The sequence below is a fragment of the Lactuca serriola genome, chromosome 6 (assembly GCF_051521515.1).
Source record: "Lactuca serriola cultivar US96UC23 chromosome 6, Lser_US96UC23_V15, whole genome shotgun sequence".
Taxonomy (NCBI): Eukaryota; Viridiplantae; Streptophyta; class Magnoliopsida; order Asterales; family Asteraceae; genus Lactuca; species Lactuca serriola.
Genome location: NC_136413.1, coordinates 177963653 through 177988284, shown reverse-complemented (window position 1 = coordinate 177988284; position 24632 = coordinate 177963653). Strand labels below are relative to the sequence as shown.

At 39.3% G+C, this 24632-nt stretch overlaps 1 protein-coding gene across 1 annotated transcript; it reads left to right on the top strand.

Moving 5' to 3' along the window:
• The first annotated feature begins 17333 nt into the window (after positions 1-17333).
• Positions 17334-21717, top strand: LOC145060440 (mitotic checkpoint protein BUB3.1-like). The gene is made up of 4 exons (XM_079008104.1): positions 17334-17451; positions 21101-21343; positions 21437-21499; positions 21623-21717. Exons 1-4 carry the CDS (start codon positions 17334-17336, stop codon positions 21715-21717), a joined length of 519 nt encoding a protein of 172 aa, XP_078864230.1.
• The last annotated feature ends 2915 nt before the right edge of the window (positions 21718-24632 follow it).

Genomic DNA, 24632 nt, shown 5'->3' with positions numbered 1-24632 from the left:
GAAAAACAACCTTTTACGACGCGCAATTTATGATACGCATCGATTTACGATACGCAAAAGTGTGCGGCCTAAAAATAATGTCATCTCTCTATAAATTTTAAGGATTTAAGACGCGTATTTTTTGCGTGCCCTTAAATTAGTGTCTAAAAAAAACACGGAGGGCGCCTATAATAAAATGTGTGTCGTCTGAAGACGTCGCTTTATAAATTTTAATGGAAACGCGCGTTCCATCATTTAATAGCGGGGGGGGGGGGGGGGTGAGGGAAATGAAATCCAAAAAAATTAAAAAGCCCGCCTCCCTTTTTCTTACTTTCCCTCTTGCCCTAATTATCGACGCTCCTTCCAAGCAGCCGACAACCTTCACACTCTCCTTTTCCTTTTCTCTGTAAACGACTCTTCGATTGGCTCCGGTTAAAAATTATTTGTGGGTGTGTAATCGCAACTTTTGATATTTTGGTTTTGGTTGGCATTTGTGTCTGTTCAGATGTCTTCCAAGCTACATTGGACATCGACATCGTTACTTGCCATTCCGGCCAGGTCGTCGACGTCGATCAAGGCAAGCACACCACCAGCTAACAACCTTCACTCTCTCCTTTTCCTTTTCTCTATAAACCCTAATCTGCCTCCACCAGTACCGAATCTACCTCAACTCACCTCTGACCTTGGCTCATCTCTTTCTGATGGCTGCTAATGAACCTATTTTGTGTTTAATTTGGGAGCAAATCGCGATTTAATCTGTACACCGGAAGCCTAGATGACAGGTCCGACGCGGTGGCAGCATTTGTCTCGCTTGCGAGAGACAACGATTGGTATGGGAAGTTGATAATTGAAGAAGGTGGAGACAATATGTTGCTGAAATTGGTGAAAGAAGGGAAACCAGAAGGTCAGGAGAATGTTGCGTCTGCAATCGGATTGCTACGTCGTGATCCTGAGAGCGTTGAACACATGATTCACGTTGGTGTATGCTCGATGTTTATTAAACACAGATAGTCAGTCTACGCATCCTGATGAAGGTAAACTGCTTTGTTTTCATGTATTTGGAGGAGTTTTTATTCATTACAAAGGCCTCTATTTTGTCAAATATTTTAGAAAGAAGAGGGATTGATATCTCAATACACATGATAAACTTGAGATTTAATTTGCAGTGACAACACTGAGGGCTATTAGGAAAATCTTTATCGATCCAAACAGTAGGCTTAGGAACTGGAGGCGTGGAGATCCATGTGTATCAAATTGGATTGGAGTCCTGTGCTTCAGCAAAACCCTAGACAATGGTTATCTTCATATTCGAGAATTGTAAGATATTAATTCTCCAATTTATATGATTGTAACTATAAGTTTTAAAGCGACAATATATAACCAGAACATCTAAGTCTGTGTGTGATTTTTGTAGGCAACTACTGAATCTCAATCTTTCTGGAACTTTATCTCCAGAAATAAGGCGATTATCTTATATGCAAATATTGTGAGCCAAGTTCCTAATTTCACCTACATTACTTTGTTTCCTTTTTCTTGAAAATATTTTGTTATGCATATAACATATTTTGCTCTTGATCTTAAAGGGATGTCATGTGGAACAACATAGGTGGGAGTATACCAAAAGAGATAGACCAACTTACATCCTTGAAATTCTTGTAGCTTTATTTCCTTTTTCCTATTTAATTAATTAATGAGTAGATATTGAACCATTCAAGGTAATCCGTAATTATGTGCATGCAGGCTTTTAAATGGAAACAATCTAACAGGCTCCTTGCCAGAAGAGATTGGGAATCTCCCCAATTTGAACCGCATACAAATCGACCAGAACCAAAAATCTGGACCAATACCAGTCTCATTTTCAGAACTGAACAACACAAAGCACTTGTAATTTTATTATTATTTGTTCCTACATTTTTATTTTCTGATTTCTATATGATGAGTACTAGTATTATCATATGTGGGTTTGTAGTCATATGAACAATAATTCACGTTGAAGGAAGTATACCTTCCTCTTATGGCAACATGCTTCAATTGGCCAAGTTGTAAGTGTAGTTTAAGTTTTAATAAACTTTGGTAATGATGAATTTCAATACATAACACTCTAATCCAAGATTACTTTTGGTGTTGCAGAAGTTTTAGGAATTGCAACTTGCAAGGATCAATCCTTGATCTTAGCAGGACACCACATCTTACTTATATGTAAGTATGAAATAAATCTTGAATGTTTTGGAGTGAAGTCTTTTTTAAGTTGTTAGTTTGATGACAATTTATATATAAAAGAGACCTGAGTGATAACAATCTTAATGGATCCATACCACCTGTGAATCTTTCTCATAATATCACAACAGTGTAAGTTTTACATAGTCTATTCGTGATCTACTTTGTGTCTTTTGTGTTTGGACTTTGGATTCTTATAATTTCATGTGATAAAACTGTGCAGCGATCTGTAAGAAAGCACCAAGTCCAGGTTCTGAAAGCCCTCTTGGGCTTCTTAATGGTGAAAGCTTGAAAGTCGAATCAATTGCTGATTTAGATCTCTTCTTTAAGAGGCTGTATAGCTACTACTGTGAAAAAGGTCTATGCTGCATAATCATTAAGTGGCTTGTTGAACTTTTGAGCTTGGCTTTTACCATATGTTTTGTGAGTTTTTGACTTTTTTCTTATTATTTGTTGATTGGAATGGTCTTCGAAGTGAAAAATGTGGCATGCTGAATAACAACCAACATAATCAGGTGTTGTTCCCACTAACAAAACAACCAATAACAGCCATAATACCAGAAAAGACCATTCTACCCCTGGGCAAAAAGATAACAGAAATGTGGGGGCTTATCAGTTTTCAAAAATGATTATAGCTTAAACCCTAGTGAAACTAATAGCTACTAACAGACCAAATAAAAAACTATGACATATTCTTTTCATTCCATTCAAGCAGGGTTTAACAAATTTGGAACACAATAATTATCATTAAGGTGAAAACAGAGATGAAATGGTAAAATCTGGTCTTGATGTGTTGATACTAATGACACGGTTTTACTTTTCATATTAATCAAACTCCTTTTGTAAGGTCAAACCTTGTAATATGATGATGTTTGAAACTGGTCACTCAGCGTCAACGCATGACTCAACGTCAGTATCAGCGTCAGCGTAACAGTTGTTCAGTGTATAGCTTAATATTCAACATTTTGTAACAGATTTAGTACTTATCTAATTTCCATAGTTATCGTCTATTAGTTAGCTGGTATATCCCTGATTTGTAGGGATAGCCTAGAATAGTTGTATATATTCGTTTGTACCGGTGTGTGATAGGTACGCCTTTCACAAACCCTAATAGCCGCTTTGTGCATACGATAATCTCTTGGTGAGATTATCATTCTTAGTGAAAGTTTTCTTTGTGAATCTTTATTGTTCTTATTTACAGTCATTGTTTGATAAGTTGTTTGATCTTTGGATCGTTCAATTGGTATCAGAGCAGTGTTCTCTTATCAAAGAAATGGCTTCATCATCTTCTTCTTTAAACTCATCAAATCATCCTTCTGCTAAAACTCCTCCATTTGATGAAACCAATTTTGCTATGTGGAAAATCAAAGCTCTATATGCATTAGAATCTGTAGATGAAGACATGTTAGACATCATCGACAATGGTCCATATGTTCCGATGTATCAGACCTTGAAAAACAATGTTCCTGATGGTGTCATGAAGAAAACACCTAGAGAAAACTGGACAGCAGATGACAAAAGAAAGAATGGTCTCAATGTTCGTGCTCGGGCTGCAATCAGCTATCCTTTGCCATACAATATCTTTGGGCTGGTTTAGAACTGCATCTCAGCAAAAGAAATGATGGACACGCTGACTGTATCTTTTGAAGGCACTGAGGAAGTCAAGGCTACTCAGATAAATGATCTAAACAGAAGGTATGAACATTTCTTTGAAAAGAAAGGTGAAACCCTGACTCAAACCTTTAACAGGTTTAATACTCTTGTTAATGATCTGCGGAGACTAGATCAGTTGAAGCATCGAACTGTTCTAGTGCAGAAGTTTTTGGATTCTTTGGGTGCAGGTTGGGAGAATCATGTTAATGTGCTGAAGAATAGTGAGAAGATCAGCACAATGGATTTACAAAGTCTTTATGGAAACCTTCAATACTATGAGGAATCAAAGCTCCAGAGAAAGGAGCTGATGAAGGATGCTCAGCATGAGTCATCAGTGGCACTGTTTTCAAACAAAAGGCAAGAGTCCGAGTCAGACACTGAAAACCATTCAGACACTTATTCTTCTAAAAGTGATACTCATGATCTGGAAAAGGTTGTTACTAGTGCGGATTTCATTGTGAAGACTTTTGAGAAATCAGGTTGTAATTTCTCAAAGTTTCAGAAGAAGATGAAAGGGAAATCTTCTAAAAAATTAGATGCTGACAAAAAACATGCTACTGAAAAGAAAGGGAAAGCTCAGTGATTTAACTGTGGTAGCACTGATCATTTTGCAAAAGAATGCAAGCAAAGAACCCAAAGCTCGGACGAATACTGGAAGCAGAAGTACAACAAGTTGGTTGAAAAGCTGAAAGCAGAGAACTTGGAACATAAAGTTCTTGTCGCTGAAGAAGAAAAATGGAAGACTAATGAGGAGTCATCAGATGATAAAGTTAAATGTCTGATGGCTAAGACAGAAGATGCTGATGAATGTGAAGTCAGCACAAGTTCGTTTGATGCTGATATGTCTGATGCAGTTGAAAATTCCATGAAGCACAACACTGATTCCCCTTCAATGTATCAGGTTCAAAATTTTGTTTCCTATTCAATGAATGAAAAAATCAAAATTTTTGAGTATTTGGGTGTTCTTAACTCTAAGAAGAATCAAACAATAAGGGATTTGCAAAATCAAATTGATCTTCTTAAAACTGAATTATCCATGAAAAATAACATTATTGATACTACTCAGGAAAATCTAAGAGTCACTAGTTTATCAAACTCCTCTCTGTCTATTGAAATTGATAATGTTAAAGATCTCTTGAACAAAGAACAAACTGTTTTACAAATTTGGGCTAAATCTCACAAAAATGCTAATTATATTATTTCTGCTCAAATACCTCATTCATGTGAGAAAATTCTTGGGGGAAATTTTGTTGAAGCTGAAAAGGTTTTTAAATCTCAAGAAAAAGAATCTGAATTTTATCCCATGAATAAGTTGAAAGATAGTTTCAAAAACAAGTTTATCAGTAACACTTTTATTAATCAGATTCTAATTGATGAATACTGTGTTACTAATTCTAATGGTGTTACTGAATGTGATATTGAAATTATCGGAACTGATCCTACCTCTTACTCTGCACATCTTGTGAGACCAACTCCTCTCATTGAAAATATTATTGCTTTTCCTATCTTAAATGGAGTGTTTCATGCTGTTCATGAACAACTTAAGTATTACTCTAATTGTAGTCCTTCCGTGAATAAGTCCATATCTGATACTGATGTCAGCTCCTCATCCATCACTGATCATAATCCATCTGACACTGAATTCAGTTGTGATTCAATGTCAAACAAAAGGACTCAAAGTTCACTTGGTAGATCTTACAAATCCAAATGTGTTAAATCTAGACATCTGCTCACCAAGAAAAACTTTGGTATTAGATTTTGTTACAGATGTGGTGATACCTCTCACAAGATCAGTGAATGCACGTTTGATAAAAACATCTTTAAGAGCTGACAACATCAAAGCTAGAAATGAAAAATGGACTCTTAAATCAAATTCTTTGAACTGACTTCCTAAAGAGTGTTATAATTTATTGTCGAATAACTTTGTGAATGACCCATTTTACAATGGGTCAGTGTGTTCTAACTAGTTTCTCAGCACTGCAGGGTCAAGAGCATCTTTGGTACTTAGACAGTGGTTGCTCAAGACATATGACGGGATCCAAGTCTCTCCTGGAAGACTATGTCAAGAAAAGTGGTCCTGCAGTTACATACGGAGACAATGGAAAGGGGTTTACTAAAGGATATGGGAACATCAAGTGCAACAATGTGGTGTTTCAGGATGTTTCATATGTAAAGGGGCTCAAACACAACCTTATCTCAATCAACCAATTGTGTGATGCTGATTATGAAGTTCATTTTACAAAGAAGGAGGGAAGAGTCATCAACACTGACAAGAACATTGCACTCTCAGCAAGCAGAAAAGATGATATATATGTTCTCGACATGTTCTCAAGTGACAAGGCACTGATGCAATGTTTTTTTTACCAAATCTCAAACCAATCTCAGCTGGATTTGGCACAAAAGGTTCTCACATTTGAACTTTAAGAATCTGTCTAAAATATCCAATCAAGATCTGGTTAGAGGTCTCCCAAAATTCAGTTTTGTCAAAGATAAGGTGTGCTCAGCGTGTGAACAAGGAAAGCAAACCAAGTCATCTTTCAAACCCAAGTCATGTTCTAGCATATCCGCTCCTCTTCATTTACTTCACATGGACTTGTTTGGACCTATTCCTGTTCGTTCCCTAGGAGGAAACAAGTATACTCTGGTGGTTGTGGATGAGTTTACTCGATTTACATGGGTGGTTTTCTTGAAGAAGAAAGGTCATGCGGCACAGGAAATTATCTCCCTGATTCGTCAAAACAAGACACTGACTGGTCTCAAAGTTAAGCAGCTAAGGAGTGATCATGGCACTGAGTTCCGGAATTCAACTCTTGAAGATTTTTGTGATTTTAAAGGCATTGGGCAGAACTTTTCAGCTCCTCGCACACCTCAACAAAACGGAGTTGTTGAACGAAGAAATCGAACATTGATTGAGTCAGGAAGAACCTTGATGATACATGCTCGTCTCCCTATGTCGTTTTGGGTTGAAGCTGTTAATACAACATGTTATACTCAGAATCGCTCTCTAATTCACAAGGTTCACAAGAAGACACCATATGAGATGCTGAAAGGTCGAAACCTAGACGTATTCTTTTTTCTCGTGTTTGGATGTGTTTGCTATATTCTCAATCAGCGCGATCCCAGATCAAATTTGAGCCTAAGGCTGACAAAGGTATTTTTGTTGGATATTCATCTATTTCAAAGGCTTTTCATGTTTTTCATGTGAACAGGCAGTGCATTGAGGAATCCATTCATGTAAAGTTTGATGAAGAATCATACACTGATGAAAAAGTAGTGCATTCCTCTTCTATCTTTCAAGAGCTTCTCTCTTGCACATATGATGAAGTTTCTCATACTAAAGAAGAAGCTATTATTGCTGATGATGATGTGCTGATGATGTTTACCATGCTGAGTACATTGTATGATCTCTTATCTCTATCTCTTCTACAAACTAAAGTTGAATGATTCATTGTATTAACCCATACACTGATAACAACTTGAAACTCTTTGCCGATGGTTAGACAAAACACCAAGATCTATCACAAGCAACTATCCTTTCTTACCAATCTTACACTGATTCTGTGATTTAGTGTGACAAAACACATGCTGATGAGAGTCTAACAGTCTTTGCCGATGGTTAGACCAAAACACCAAGGTCTGTCACACGCAACAATCCCTTCTTACCAATCTTACACTGATTCTGTGATTCAGTGTGACAAAACACATGCTGATGAGAGTCTAACAGTCTTTGCCAATGGTTAGACCAAAACACCAAGGTCTATCACACGCAACAATCCTCTCTTCACCTTCTTCTCACTCAGTGTCTAATGATTCAGTAAGAAGCACCACTCACTGATAAAGACTCAACACTCTGTGTCGATGGTTAGATAATTAAACCAATATCTATCACACGCACCAACCACCTTGCTAACCTTAAACAATCAAGTTGTACCTTGAATTGACGACAGACTATATGTCAGCATGTAACTTTTAGTGACACTGATCTCAGCGCTTCTGCAGACACTGATTGTCATTTCATCTTCAGAACAACGGCTCTTTTTACCCAACGGCTATTTTTTGATTTGACAGTTTGTTAAGATACGCAGTTATTTTCGAAAAAGATAATCATTACCATTTAATCCCATATTTAAACTTTTTCCCCACCTATTCTCTCAAACCTGCCTCCCATAATTCAAACTTCCTTCTTTCTCTTCAAAACCCTAGAATCCAAACTCTCTTCAATGGCGGCATCACTGTTTACATTCTCTTCCACTTCAAGAAGAGTCATCCCAGCTCCAAACTCTTCTACTCTTCCCATATACATCAAAGCCACAAATGTTGTTTTCAACCCTGATATACCAGATGTTCATCGCGGTCTTGGACTTGATGATTTTGTCAATTTTCTAGTATCCTGCCGACTTCGATACGCTATCAGTGAGGTTCCATCAGAGTTCTTTCCCAAACAAGTATGTGAGTTCTACTACACCGCAATGGTTAATAATGAAAACAACGTCATCTCAGGCACTATTGGGCGTGGCCGTCGCTCAGTTTTCATCACCGCTGATCTTCTCAGTGCTGCACTCAGGTTACCAATTTTTGAACCATTCTCTGAGCTTCCAACTATTGAACACTGTCGACGCCTTTTCGATCAACTGGGCTATGATCACTCCAAGGCTGGTGCTCGACCAGCTCTCATTCTGCGTCCATGTATGACTCCAGGATGGAAGTTCTTCATCGGGGCACTTTGCAAATGTGTGGGTCACAAATCTCATAGTGGTGACCAACTGAGTGCCTTTGAGCAACAAGTTGTATGCTCCCTTCTTCTCAACAAACGTCTTGATTATGGGGCCTTATTCTTTGATCAGCTTGTCCAACTTCTTCGTGCCAATGTACGAGTTGATCATGTTCCATTTCCACGCTGGATTGCTCTTGTCCTGGATAAATTTTTCGCTGAAGCCTACTACTCCCACTCTGGAAACCCCATCCAATGCCCACGCATGTCAGTACGAATGTATCAAGATGATCCACTGGCAAATGACATCGGCATCTCTGATCGGATGCGAGAATGGATCGCGAATCCATATACTGTTCCTTCACTAAACGCTGACATTGACGAAGGAGCTGCTGATATCAATGACCCTAATGCTGAAATACAAGCTGATCCTGGTCAAGAAGGTGGTCATATCTCTCCTGAACTTTCTCACCATACCATTTCTGTCACTGAAAGGATTCGTTCAGCTCATGGGGAGCCATCTGCTCAGGGGGAGCAACCATCTCAAGGGAAGCCACCATCTCAGGGGGAGCAACCTTCTCAGGGGGAGCAGCATCGATCACAAGAAATTCCAGGTACTCAGCTCATTCATATCCCGACCTCAGCGTTTAATGAGCTTCTTACACTGACTCGAGACATGAGTCAGCGTCTTCTACGTATTGAGGCTGATGTCAACCAACTGAAGGGAGTTCTTCTGTCAACTCCTTCCCCTGGACAAATGATGATGATGATCAAAAAGGGGGAGAAACTGATTCTGTTGAGCATGGATCTGAAGAGAACATTTTAAACCAGACCGAGCCACCACAGCCTGTGCACGACTCTGAGAGACTAACAGAAACTGAAAAGCTTACTGAAGATAGTGAGCATGATGATGAATATGAACATGATGATGAGTGTCAGATGCTAGACATGAACTTCATTGATCCCACTGTGCCAGTTCAAGGTGAAGACTCAGATGTAGTTAGCGAGGATCTTCATCCTTTATCTCGAAAGCGCAAGGCAGCAGATACTGAATTATCTGATTCACATGCTGACACTTCTTTTCCCAGTAAGAAATCTAAGTCCATTGTTAGCATATCCAATTTGGCAGCTGAATGGAACATGTCTCCTGATCAAGTTAAGCAAATCCTTGATGAAGCCAATAAAGCTCAGCTTCTAAAGAATATTTCTCAAGCTGATGAATCCCTCATTCAGCACAAACTTCAGGCCAAAGGATCCTTTGAAGCTCAGATGCAAAGGTTTTTAGAATATCAGTCCAAATCTAAATCTTCACAACCTCCTCCCAGTAGCAGTAAGTCAAGGACTGATAGTGTTCTCGACAGGATTGATCGCAAGAGGTTTCAAGATGTTCTTAAACGAAGAGTGAGCAATGATAAGATCATCAGAGTTAAAGCCTAAAAACCTCGTAACGAGAAAATTCTTACTTTTCTGATCACTCGTCAAGATCCTCAACATCCGTACACTGAAGTTGTCAAGAGAGACGAGCTGATCAGATATGGACTCTCTGAATGGATGGAATTGCTCGAGTTGGCATCCAAGCAAACTTCAGCTTTGTCTTCAAAATTGACTTGTGCTCTTCATTTACTGATTAAGAAAGTTCAGCGTCTTGATCTCGTTCCTAAAGAGCTTTCTCAGCAGCAAGGCTCAAGTTCCTCAATTCCAAGAAACAGAAAAACCAGATTTCAGGTTGATGGTGAAGATGTGTTGGTTCTAAATTTTGGTGCTGAAGAATTAAACAACTCTCTTCCCATTGGTGTTGAGCCGGTTCAACATCAGTTCATTTCTGTTCTTGAACATGGAATGTTTTATCTTGACAAGAACAGAAAAATGTGTTTTCAGCGAACTGCATAGATTCCAAGGGCTCCAACAACTCATCTTGTTGGCTTAAGACAAATGTGCATGAGTCATCAAGATCTTTCTGGAGAATTTCATATTCTAATTGCTATGGAATTACTGAATAGAAGACAGGAGCTGCTGGATAGTCCTTACTGGCCAGTAAAAATAGAAGTTGAAGCTGAGTATGAAGAATTTTTGTCCAGAGGTGTTCTTGTCTAGCTGGCTTTGAACATCATCATATTGGGGGAGATTGTAAGGTCAAACCTTGTAATATGATGATGTTTGAAACTGGTCACTCAGCGTCAGTATCAACGTCAGCGTAACAGTTGTTCAGTGTATAGCTTAATATTCAGCATTTTGTAACAGATTTGGTACTTATCTAATTTCCATAGTTATCGTCTATTAGTTAACTGGTATATCCCTGATTTGTAGGGATAGCCTAGAATAGTTGTATATATTCGTTTGTACCGGTGTGTGATAGGTATGCCTTTCATAAACCTTAATAGCCGCTTTGTGCATACGATAATCTCTTGGTGAGATTATCATTCTTAGTGAAAGTTTTCTTTGTGAATCTTTATTGTTCTTATTTACAGTCATTGTTTGATAAGTTGTTTGATCTTTGGGTCGTTCACCTTTCAATTCACTGCTATTATTATGTATGGGAGCAATTTACTTTCCTTGAGCAAAAGATCAATCTGATTTAATATTAGTGCCATATTAGTCTTGGGTTTTTTTAATCCATCCATGCATGTTCCAGTTAGTGCTTAATAACAATTTAGATAGAGCCCCTAAGACGAGATCATAGTAAAGTATGACTAAATGATGCATATACTTTCTTGGATTATTGACTTATCTTTTTCTTGACTAAGTTTCAAGCTACATTCCTTTTACATCTCTCAGGCTTGTTTTTGACCACTAAAGGGAGGATCTTTTCGGATGCCATGATGCCGATATTCGTTGTATCGAGTACTCTTATGCAACTGGTTAGTTTCATTTTTTTCATCATTTCTTTTTATCTTTTTTAATTCTTTTTCTTGTTAAAGGTGTGTAACATGTTGGTGGTTTTTAAGGAAAGTGATTGTAACGCCCCGGGTTTTCTCGGTACGTTTGGTTATTTTAATTTAATTATCCTTGTAACCTTGGGTTAATTTATTTAACCAATGTCTGATTTCTTATGTTATTGGACTCTTTTGATCATCTTGTAAACTCCTTTTATTGAAGTCCATGGGCTATGGGCCTATTTGCAAAGTCCATCTAGTTAATAGTACTTAATGTGTAAATTGAATCATTTGGAACACACACAAGGAAAACACTCTAAACCCTCCCTCTCTATCAAAAATCGTCTCTCTCTCTCTCTCTCTCTCTCTCTCTCTCTCTCTCTCTTTGGGATCAAGAGCAGCCAAGGGGCTGTTTGGAGCTTAATTCTTGTTCATTTCCAGCCTTGATTCGTATTGGTATGAACCTCCTTATCCTTTCTTACAACTTGATTCATAACCTTGTTCTAGTTTTATGATTTCATCTTCACCTCTTCTCCTTCTTATTTTATTTGTAATTGTATGTTATACATCATCTCAAGATCCTATCTTCACCCCATATATGGTGGATGATGGATCTAGGGGATTACATGTGGCAAAAGATCATGGAAACCCTAAAAGGGAGAATGATGATTTTATGTGCTTATGTTTATTTTCATGTTGATTATTATTACATCCTTGTGGCTAAATGAAATCCTAATGATCCCTAACCCTTTTTAGTACCACCATTATCATGGGGACTGAATTGGGATGATGAACACATCTTAAAATGTGTTTCAAAAGGAGAAGGATGGATAAGCCAAAAAGGAATCACGGGTGGCTACGATTCTGTTTTCCATCAGATCTGTAGTCATTTTGTAAAAATCATATCTGGAGCACTAGAACTCAAACGGACCCCAAACCAGTTCCATAAGTTCACAAATTGAGTTGGCTAACGTTCTTAAGAAGGCCAACCTCATTGATAAGGGATTTATCTATGTGAAAGAATGGCATCTTTGCTGTTAGGTCTGATCCGGGTCTGTTCTAATATGTCATTTTGTTTTCATCATTTCTAAGGCTTGGAAAAGGATCCAGAGTGATTCCAAGTTTCTATATTTTCCTTATATTATGAATTTAAGATCTGGAGAATATGGGGTGTTATTTCCAATTATAAATTGGTTATAATGGATCCACACTCCAGGTCAGTGGGCAGTCACCAGCTTTTGCTAGTGCTGTGATTATCCACAATGTGAATTTTATATCTGGAGTTTGAGAGACGATTTTCATTCAATTCCAACTCTAAGACTTTCAATTGTATGTCCTTTACTTCTCTTAATTTTATTTTGGACGAATTCTACTCACAAGTTGGGTAGAATTGGCCAACATCACTTGACTGTATTGTTGGAGACAGAAGTGATACACCATTTTGTAAAATTCATATTTAATTCATCTTTTGGAGTTAGAATGAGTTCTTTATAGTTGTGGAATCCAGAGCAATCATAGTTTCCTATAAAATTTAGTTAAAGCTATGTTTCTGTTTTAGATTTTGGAGTAAATCCGTTTTGAACAGCAGGTCTGTTTCAGAGACCTTGCTGTGATTACTCTTTTCTCAACTCATAGCTTCATTACTTCTCCTTTCTAACCTTTAGTCCTTCTTAGGTGAGGTTTTGAAGTTTGCTCAAGCTTGGTAGCATTATTTGATTGTTAGCCATCCTTAATACTCACTCAAGGTGAGTTATCTCACACCGTTGTATTGATGATTGTGTTTGCTAGTTAGCTCGTGTGTGATTATTTGAAGTTATTATAAAAGCATGCTATATAAGTATTGTTTTAATTCGTACATGTGCACTGTATGTAACTAATTATGGATATGGGGACACCACCAAAGGATACGGATTTACCGGTGCGGTGGTAGGTAAGATCACCAACGTAATACTCTTTGTGAGGTGCGGTGATTAGGGCCAAATGATACGGGATCTTCCCGGTGCGGTTCAAACCTACAAGTCCTTCTCGTAATATAGACATTGATTCGTTCTTTACCTTTATCATTATAATTGGAAAATGGATTAGGGCTAGTAAATATGAATGTTAGTACAATGTCTGTGTTTGAATTCACTAAGCTTCGTGCTTACGTTTTTCCCTTATAACTTTTCAGGTGTTAAGATTAAAGAGGCTAAGGCTTGACATGGAGCATCGGGACATCGCTACTAGTCATTTTGTTGGGACCTTATTATTATTATTACTTCCGCACTTTTTTTATATGATTATTAAGTTGATGGATTATGTTATGACTATTTCAGTTGTTTTAATTTAATTTAAGATGGGTTTTAAAAGTTTAAAATTTTTGCAAAAAAAAATTGGGTGTCACAAGTTGGTATCAAAGCCACAGTTTGAGGGAACTAGGCATTCTTGTGGATGTTCTAGACTCAAATTTGAGGCTCTATAATAGTTTATTCTCTTTTTAAAAGATTTTTCAAACTTTCTGAAGACTAGTAGTGAAAGATGTCGCGGTGTGCCAGTCGGCCAGCCAAGTAAGCCTTATTTCTTATGTTAAATGTTTATGTTAAATTGTTGACTATGAATTGGATTCTACTAGTCTTAAAATGCTAGATTACACACTTATTTAATGTTAACATGTGAGAGAGATGTAAAATTAACGGCTAGAGCGAGCTGGAAATTTTGAAACTAGACGCGATTGCGAAATTGGAACTTGTGTGGAAGATAGTAGAAGGGCCCCTACTATTTGAAACATCGGTGCCGGTTTCGGGTCGGGGCAAGGTTGAGAAATTTTCGGCAAGCTGAGTGTTTCGTCTTCCTAGAAATATCTAGGCTGAATTATTTCTAAAAATTTCCTCCTTCTACGGATACAGATGGCTCCGCCTGCTCGCCTTAATCAGCTCTAAATGGAGCAAGTTAGGAATATTGTCGCTGAGGAATTCAATAACGCTTTCAATGAACTAATCCTGGGCGTGACCAATGACATAATCAACCAGGTCAAAGCTCTTCTGGATGAGCGCCTCGCAGCTATTCCCGGGGGAGCGTTATCGGCTCCGCCCGTTCGGGATTCGGCATACTACTTCGAGAAGTTCAGCAAGTGTATCCCTCCTCTTTGGAACGGTGAATCCGACCCAGTTGCTGCTAAGCATTGGGTGTCAGATGTTGAGGGCGCCTTCATGACTGTTGGGTGTCCGGACCAGTACAAAGTTGTGATCGCCATGAATTAGCTGCGAAAAAGGGGAAAGACATGGTGGAACACCATCACCGCTCTATTAAACGAGGAAGAAGTGAGGGCCATGTCTTGGGCCCAATTTGTGGAGAGGTTCGAGGCACAATATGTGCCCAAGGTGGAGCAGCAGCGGATGTAGCAAGAGTTCATGGCCTTACAGCAAACTACCGAGTCTGTTAGCGACCTGAACGCCAAGTTCTTGGAGATGCTATCTTTTTGTCCCTCATTTGCTGGGAACGAGGCCTGGTTGGTCAGCCAATACACTACCATTCTACGTACCGAGATTCGGGAATTCGTTAGCATGCAGGAGTTCCCGACTTTATCCGCGATCATGGATGCAGCGAGGAGGAGGGAAATCGAGTTGCAGAACCAGACCAAGAGGAAGGCCAATGACACCTCCTCCAAGACATCCGGAGATGCCCAGAAAAAGCAAAAGCAGGGTGGTAAGTCAAGGTATGAGTACAGGCCGTCTTCAGGTCAGGGCGAGAAAAATCCGTTGATATGCTACAACTGTAAAAAGCCAGGGCATCATTGGAAGAATTGTAGGGCTCCCCCTGCAAGTGCAGTTCCTCAGATTACTTCTATTGCTCCCGTCTGCTATCACTACAACGAGACGGGACACAAGAAGCCCGAATGCCCGAAGTTGAAGGCTGGTGAAGGAAGCGGGGGTAAAAATCCTGCAATTGTATCGTCTTCTAAGGGACCGACTATGGTGACATGAGGTCGTGCTCACCAGATGACTGCGGATGAGCCGGTGATTACCGCGATAGTGGCAGGTAAATTTCTTTTTTTTTTTCTTTTCTCTCCTGCCATTATTTAATAAATGGCAGTTAGAATTGTTTACATGATTGTATGTGGTAAATCAGGCACTTATTTGCTAGATTCCGAGCCTGCTGTTGTTATGTTTGATAGCGGTGCTACCCATTCTTTTGTATCTTGCACGTTTATTAATCGTCTGGGGTGTAGTATCGGAAAATTGGCTCGCCCAATGGTTGTCGAAGTTGCCGACAACCGCACTATTTATGTCACCGATGTCTATCGGGGTTGCACTCTCGAGTTTTATGGAGTTGAATTCCCTATTGATCTTATCCCTATTGCGATGCGAGAGCTCTGCGTTATCGTAGGCATGGATTGGCTTGATGCGTTTGATGCGGAAATCCACTGTCGTAAGAAGCAAGTTCGTGTTCGAAACCCTAGAGGTGGAGAACTTATTATTCAGGGGGACATTCCCCGCCTGGCTATGGCTTCTTGCTCTTCTGCTATAGCACTAGACGACGTTCCTATCGTTTCCGACTTCAGCGATGTCTTTCCGGAGGAACTCCCTTGCTTGCCACCTGTTCGTCAAGTGGAGTTTCGCATTGATTTGGTGCCAGGTGCGACTCCGGTAGCGAAATCTCCTTACCGCTTGGCACCACCTGAAATGAAAGAGCTCCAAGATCAACTTCAAGAACTAAGTGATAAAGGGTTTATACAGCCAAGCTGCTCTCCTTGGGGTGCTCCTATTCTCTTTGTGAAGAAGAAAGATGGATCCCAGCGAATGTGTATTGATTATAGGGAGCTAAACAAGCGCACGATAAAGAATAGGTACCCGTTGCCACGTATTGACGATCTTTTCGATCAGCTTCAGGGAGCATCTTGGTTTTCCAAGATTGATTTACGTTCCGGTTACCATCAGATGCGTGTTCGTGAAGAAGACATTGAGAAAACAGCATTCCGTACTCGACATGGGCACTTTGAATTCGTGGTGATGCCTTTTGGGCTCACCAATGCACCCGCAACGTTCATGGATCTCATGAACCGGGTGTGTAGCCTGATGCTTGACCGTTCGGTCATAGTGTTCATAGATGATATCTTAGTCTATTCTAAGAGCAAAGAGGAGCATCAGCAACACCTTCAGGAGATTCTGGAAACTCTGGCAAGAGAAAGGCTTTATGCTAAATTTTCAAAATGTGAATTTTGGTTGGAAGAAGTTCAGTTCTTGGGGCATGTGGTAAACAAACAAGGTATCAAGGTCGATCAAGCCAAGGCTGATGCGGTTAAACAATGGAAGATTCTGAAAACACCTTCTGAAATTCGCAGTTTCTTGGGTTTAGCCGGTTATTACCGGAGGTTCATTGAAAATTTCTCTAAAATCGCCTTACCACTCACCCGATTGACCAAGAAATCAATGAATTTCGTTTGGGGCCCAGAGCAGCAACTGACATTTGATGAGTTAAGGAAACGATTGTGTGAAGCTCCGATTTTGGCCTTACCTGATGGGGTTGAGGATATGGTGGTTTACTGTGATGCATCGCTTCAAGGTCTTGGTGCCGTGTTAATGCAACGAGAGAGGGTGATAGCCTATGCCTCCCGACAGCTGAAACCCCACAAACGAAACTACCCCACTCATGATTTGGAGCTTGGGGCTGTTGTTTTCGCTCTTAAGATTTGGAGACACTATCTCTATGGAGTGAAGTTTATCATATACACTGACCATAAGAGTCTAAAATATTTGTTCGAGCAGCGGGATTTGAATATGAGGCAGATCCGATGGTTGGATGTGGTAAAAGATTATGATTGTGAAATTCACTACCACCCCGGTAAAGCTAATGTGGTAGCTGATGCTCTAAGTCGTAAACAATCTGCCGAACCGATTCGAGCTAAGTGTCTCCGGATCACGATGGTGTCGTCTTTGTTAGATCTAATCTGGGACGCCCAAAATACGGCAATACTGGAGGAAAACATCAGGCGTGAGAAGATTGGGAAAGAGTTGCCTAAGATGGAACGAGACGGGCGGGGTTTGTTGACTCGCTACGGTAGGGTTTGGGTTCCATATACCGGGGGAAATCGGAAAACCCTAATGGATGAGTCTCATAAGTCAAAATTTTCTATCCATCCTGGTGCTACGAAATGTATCGGGACCTTCATGAGGCTTACTGGTGGCATGGAATGAAGAATGATGTGGCTCGATTTGTGGAAGAATGTATGACCTGTCGGAAGGTCAAGGCGGAACACCAGAAACCGCATGGGAAGTTGCAACCATTGGAGATTCCTGAATGGAAATGGGAGCATCTAACCATGGACTTCATTACAAAACTTCCTAGAACTGCCCGAGGATCAGATACGATATGGGTGATTGTTGATCGTTTGACTAAGAGTGCTCACTTTCTGGCTATAAAGGAGAGCCCATCGGCGGAGAAATTAGCCGAGATCTTTGTTCGAGAGATTGTCTCATTACATGGGGTGCCCGTTTCTATCGTCTCCGATCGAGACACCCGATTTACCTCTCGGTTCTGGAGGAAGTTTCAAGAGGAATTGGGTACACAATTACATTTTAGTACCGCCTTCCATCCGTAGACAGACGGGCAGAGTGAGCGGACGATTCAGACCTTGGAGGACATGCTTAGGGCGTGTGCGATTGATTTTGGGGGTAGTTGGGATGACCATCTACATCTAGCTGAGTTTTCTTATAACAACAACTATCACTCGAGCATTAAAATGCCTCCGTATGAAGCCTTGTACGGGAGGAAGTGCAGGACGCCCGTTTGTTGGGGCGAGGTTGGGCAGAGGGTACTTGGGAGTACCGATATCGTGCTACAGACTACGGAGAAAATCCAAGTGATTCGGGATCATTTGGTCACAGCGAGCAGTCGTCAGAAAAGTTATGCCGACAAAAGACGCTCCAATCTTGAGTTCCAGGTGGGAGATTATGTGTTGCTTAAAGTCTCCCCCTAGAAAGGTGTGATTCGATTTCGGAAGCGGGGAAAGCTCGGACCCCGATTCATTGGACCCTACAAGGTCATAGCTCGTGTGGGGAAGGTGGCTTACCGTTTAGAGCTTCCTGACGAGCTTAGTCTAATTCATAATACGTTCCACGTGTCTCAGTTACGAAAATGCATTGTTGATGAGACCGCTGTGATACCACTGGAGGACATACAAATTGATGAGCGTCTCAATTATGTTGAGAAACCAATCGCTATTTTAGAACGAAAGACGAAAGCTCTCCGCAACAAGACTATAAACCTGGTTAAGGTGCAGTGGCAACATAGGAAGGGTTCGGAATGGACTTGGGAACCGGAATGCGAGATGCGGGCTCATTATCCGGATTTGTTTCTAGGTGTTGACTTCGAGGACGAAGTCCGTTCTTAGTGGGGGAGAGTTGTAACGCCCCGGGTTTTCTCGGTACGTTTGGTTATTTTAATTTAATTATCCTTGTAACCTTGGGTTAATTTATTTAACCAATGTCTGATTTCTTAAGTTATTGGACTCTTCTGATCATCTTGTAAACTCCTTTTATTGAAGTCCATGGGCTATGGGCCTATTTGCAAAGTCCATCTAGTTAATAGTACTTAATGTGTAAATTGAATCATTTGGAACACACACAAGGAAAACACTCTAAACCCTCCCTCTCTATCAAAAATCGTCCCTCTCTCTCTCTCTCTCTCTCTCTCTCTCTCTCTCTTTGGGATCAAGAGCAGCCAAGGGGCTGTTTGGAGCTTAATTCTTGTTCATTTCCAGCCTTGATTCGTATTGGTATGAACCTCCTTATCCTTTCTTACAACTTGATTCATAACCTTGTTCTAGTTTTATGATTTCATCTTCACCTCTTCTCCTTCTTATTTTATTTGTAATTGTATGTTATACATCATCTCAAGATCCTATCTTCACCCCATATATGGTGGATGATGGATCTAGGGGATTACATGTGGCAAAAGATCATGGAAACCCTAAAAGGGAGAATGATGATTTTATGTGCTTATGTTTATTTTCATGTTGATTATTATTACATCCTTGTGGCTAAATGAAATCCTAATGATCCCTAACCCTTTTTAGTACCACCATTATCATGGGGACTGAATTGGGATGATGAACACATCTTAAAATGTGTTTCAAAAGGAGAAGGATGGATAAGCCAAAAAGGAATCACGGGTGGCTACGATTCTGTTTTCCATCAGATCTGTAGTCATTTTGTAAAAATCATATCTGGAGCTCTAGAATTCAAACGGACCCCAAACCAGTTCCAAAAGTTCAGAAATTAAGTTGGATAACGTTCTTAATAAGGCCAACCTCACTGATAAGGGCTTTATCTATGTGAAATAATGGCATCTTTGCTGTTAGGTCTGATCCGGGTCTGTTCTGATATGTCATTTTGTTTTCATCATTTCTTAGGCTTGGAAAAGGATCCAGAGTGATTCCAAGTTTCTATATGTTCCTTATATTATGAATTTAAGATCCGGAGAATATGGGGTGTTATTTCCAATTATAAATTGGCTATAATGGACCCACACTCCAGGTCAGTGGGCAGTCACCAGCTTTTGCTAGTGCTGTGATTGTCCACAATGTGAATTTTATATCTGGAGTTTGAGAGATGATTTTCATTCAATTCCAACTCTGAGACTTTCGATTGTATGTCCTTTACTTCTCTTAATTTTCTTTTGGACGAATTCTACTCAGAAGTTGGGTAGAATTGGCCAACATCACTTGACTGTATTGTTGGAGACAGAAGTGATACACCATTTTGTAAAGTTCATATTTAATTCATCTTTTGGAGTTAGAATGAGTTCTTTATAGTTGTGGAATCCAGAGCAATCATAGTTTCCTATAAAATTTAGTTAAAGCTATGTTTCTGTTTTAGATTTTGGAGTAAATCCGTTTTGAACAGCAGGTCTGTTTCAGAGACCTTGCTGTGATTACTCTTTTCTCAACTCATAGCTTCATTACTTCTCCTTTCTAACCTTTAGTCCTTCTTAGGTGAGGTTTTGAAGTTTGCTCAAGCTTGGTAGCATTATTTGATTGTTAGCCATCCTTAATACTTATTCAAGGTGAGTTATCTCACACCGTTGTATTGATGATTGTGTTTGGTAGTTAGCTCGTGTGTGATTATTTGAAGTTATTATAAAAGCATGCTATATAAGTATTGTTTTAATTCGTACATGTGCAATGTGTGTAACTAATTATGGATATGGGGACACCACCAAAGGACACGGATTTACTGGTGCAGTGGTAGGTAAGATCACCAACGTAATACTCTTCGTGAGGTGCGGTGATTAGGGCCAAAGATACGGGATCTTCCCGGTGCGGTTCAAACCTACAAGTCCTTCTCGTAATATAGACATTGATTCGTTCTTTGCCTTTATCATTATAATTGGAAAATGGATTAGGGCTAGTAAATATCTGTGTTTGAATTCACTAAGCTTCGTGCTTACGTTTTTCCCTTATAACTTTTTAGGTGTTAAGATTAAAGAGGCTAAGGCTTGACATGGAGCATCGGGACATCGCTACTAGTCATTTTGTTGGGACCTTATTATTATTATTATTACTTCCGCACTTATTTTATATGATTATTAAGTTGATGGATTATGTTATGACTATTTCAGTTGTTTTAATTTAATTTAAGATGGGTTTTAAAAGTTTAAAATTTTTGCAAAAAAAAATTGGGTGTCACAGTGATTATAGGGAGTTGGGACAAAACTTTGAAGTGTTGCGACCCACGTGGTGGAGTTGCACAGGAGCATGCTCTTGTGGGGACATATGGACAACCAGAGAGAGTTTATTCTATATCACTTGTTGGAAACCGTGTAGTGGTGGCAACTGCTGGAAGACATGTTAATGTGTATGATTTGAGGAATATGTCTCAACCTGAACAAAGAAGAGAGTCTTCATTGAGATATCAAACTAGCTGTGTTCAATGTTATCCTAATGGCACTAGTATTTTGACCGAATTTTAAACCCTAAATCTTAAAAACCCCTAAACCCTAATTGATGAAAGATGATGTTTTGCAGGGTATGCACTTAGCTCTGTGGAAGGTCATGTTGCAATGGAGTTTTTTGAGCTTACTGGGACTGGTTAAGCCAAAAAGTGTGTATTTTTTGTTACACATTTCATAAACAAAAATATATTTCAATTTTTACAAACAATTGTCTTTCAGCTTCTTTTAGTTTCTAGTGTTGGAAATTGATGGTTTTAAGATTTATTCAGATATGCATTCAAGTGTCATAGGAAATCAGAAGTTGGAAGAGACATTGTTTACCCTGTAAATGCCATTGCATTTCACCTTGTGTAAGTTATTTCTTTTTTTAGTTAGTTAATACTTAATATCTTTACCTTTTATACTAAATAAACATATACATTTATGTAAACACTTCAAATATAATAAAGAGTAAATTACATTTTGGTCCTTAAGTATAACTGGTTTTTTCAATTTCGCTCAAGTTTTTTGTAACGGTTTTGGTCCCCGTTCCAAGAAAATGTCTATCGAGTAAATTACAATTTTGGTCCCTGAGTTTGTTCAAAGTTTACATTTTTGGTCCTTACACAATTTTGGTGTCTATTATGTTGTGGAAATGATTTTGGTCCCTGGGTTTGCTAAAAAAATTATGTTTTTACTAGTTTCCTCTTGCACATTGATGGTTACAAGTTGATGACGAGAACATTGTTCCAAGACCATCTACTAAAGCAAGGTTGGTGTAAGAGTTGATGACGAGAACATTGTTCCAAGATCTTCAATGAGTTATGACGATGTCCCTTCATAGCAATGTAGTATTAGGTTATATAGTTAGGGATGATTATTTGCATTTGACATGTTAGTGCAATGAATTATCTTTCTTATTTATTGTATTTTATTTTGTATTTTGTATGACATTAACTTTTGTGCAATGGATTGTATTTTTTGTATATGGTATTTTAGTTTCTATTATGAGAAATGAAATGCAAATTTAATTTGAAAATTAGTAAATCTAGAAACAATATTTTTTTTTTAAAAATAAAAATTATGATACGCAAAAATGTGTGTCATCTTCATTTATGACATGGCCTTTCTTGACAGCGGCTTTAATGATACGCATTGCGTGTCATAAATGTGCGTCGTAAATGCGCGTTGTCTCTCATTTTGACAGGGCCCTCCTTGACGCACATTTGCGCGTCGTCTTAGCGTTTTACGACGCGCAATGAGCGTCGTAAAAGACTGTTATTCTAGTAGTGGAAGCGCTGTCTGAGTTCGGAATCACCACCTTTTCAAGTGAGTGCATGGTCACTTTCATCTTACACATAGATATGAATTATTTTATATAAACTACGTGTTATGTGTGCATATTATCTGTATACTTGCTATCTATGCCGGATGAATGGTTTTATATAAGTTTTATATGATTTTAACTGTATATGTATTTATATCTACAAAATATGTTGGGTAAAACATGGGTAGATGAAATATGATTTAGATGATGAGTTGATAGGTGATATAGACCATGAGTTAAGGGTGAGAGGTGGATGATGTGAGAAGCCTTGTTCCCAAATGCTGGCATCGTCATCTAGCAGAGTATGGATGACAACCACGGACTATTCTAGACGGTCCAGTGGAACACTAGCAGACTCGCAACCTGTAGGTGTTCTGAATGATGTGTTCACCAGTTCACTCTAAAAACCCATTGACATCTATTGCGAGTGGACTCTCAAAAACGATACTGTCAATAAACGATATAAACCTAGCAGCTGTGCTCGAAGGACAATACTGGCAGCTGCGCCTCACATAGAATATCACAATTATGGCAGCTGCGCCTAAGTGATAGAACTATCAGATGTGCTTGACAGCTGTGTCATTGACAACGATGGACTTCATACCTATTCTTTAGGATAATCCATAGGAATGAATGAACGAGAAATAGCTGATTCTTAAAGTAGATCCTTAAGATTAAAGAAGATAATGGGGATGGGTAATTGGGTTAACTGTTTGATAATTAAACATAATAAATATATTATTGTGGGTTGAAAACCCTATGTACTCACCAGGTTTCCCAACCTGACCAACTCAGTTTATTTGTATCTCAGGTTTTGATATGAAGTCACATTACACAGAGAGATTAAGGAGATACAAACCACTAGTGATAATGAATGCAAGTTCTGTTTATGCTTATGTTTTTGTATTGACGATGACATACCAAATGATTTAAAATGAATAAAAACACTTTTCTTCGAAAATGGTTTGATAACGTATTTATCATGTTTTACTGGGAACAAATTCCGCAACATTTTTATTAAAAGAGGTACTCTGATTTTTATAAAGCATAAACAAAATCGGTCTTTTATGGCCGTGAAAACTTTCGTTAGAAATTAGTTTATCGACTTTTCGGTCGCTTCCGTGAAAACTTTCATTGAAGCATCAATTGCTAAAATGGATTTGGTGATTGACGCTTCGTGTTCTTTAACCCAGGTGGCCATCAAGCCTTTTATGGCAGACTCAGAAGAGGAATCCTGAGTAGAGGAGGAGGCCATAAGCTTATCTAGCTTCTCATTCAGCTCCTTGAGATGGCATTTAGTGACAGGGATATCTTCATCATCGTCGCTTTGCACCCTGTAGGGACTATAATATAAGGTGTCTAAATCGACATCTTCACCACCAAGAATGGTATTGGTCCCTGTCGATTGGGTAGGTGATGGAGGTTTGGTAGTAATAGGGGTTTCGGGTGCTGAGGTACGAACCCCCGTATCAGATACGTTGGTCTAAACGCCAGTGGTGGTTGTGGTTGTAGCTTCAGAAAATATAGGTGTAGGAATGGCAATAGTGGAGGAAGGTTGAGATGAGATGATAGGAGAAATTTGAGGAAAGGAAATAGGAATGGAAACAGGTGGAGGAGAAGGTGCTTGGGAGCGAACAGATACCTCTGGTGTAGGTGAACGAGGTGGTGTGCCACCACGAACCGAACCTTCATCATCTGAGCTTTCGCTCTCAGGTTCGCTTGGAATGATGGGTTGATGACCAGTAGGCACGTACTCTGAGTCGGATTCGCTTGATGATGCAAGAATAAGCTTTTGAGCAGGTTTCTTGAGCTTCTTCTGCTTGGGCTAGGAAGGTGCTGCCTTCTCAAACTTTCTCTTCTTTGGAGAGTGAACCTTTGATACTCTACCTCCTTTTTCTCCCTTTTTCTCTTCTTGCTTCTTGCCCCTCTTAGCAGGTTTGTCTGCTTCTTCAATAGACTTTAG

Bases quoted from the DNA above. Each gene is read 5' to 3' on its own strand.
- LOC145060440 (XM_079008104.1), top strand. From the start codon at position 17,334: ATGGTGTCGTCTTTGTTAGATCTAATCTGGGACGCCCAAAATACGGCA. The intron at 17,452-21,100 runs GTTTGTTGACTC...TGGGTGTCACAG, and splicing joins GATGGAACGAGACGGGCGGG to TGATTATAGGGAGTTGGGAC. The intron at 21,500-21,622 runs GTTAAGCCAAAA...GATGGTTTTAAG, and splicing joins TTTTGAGCTTACTGGGACTG to ATTTATTCAGATATGCATTC.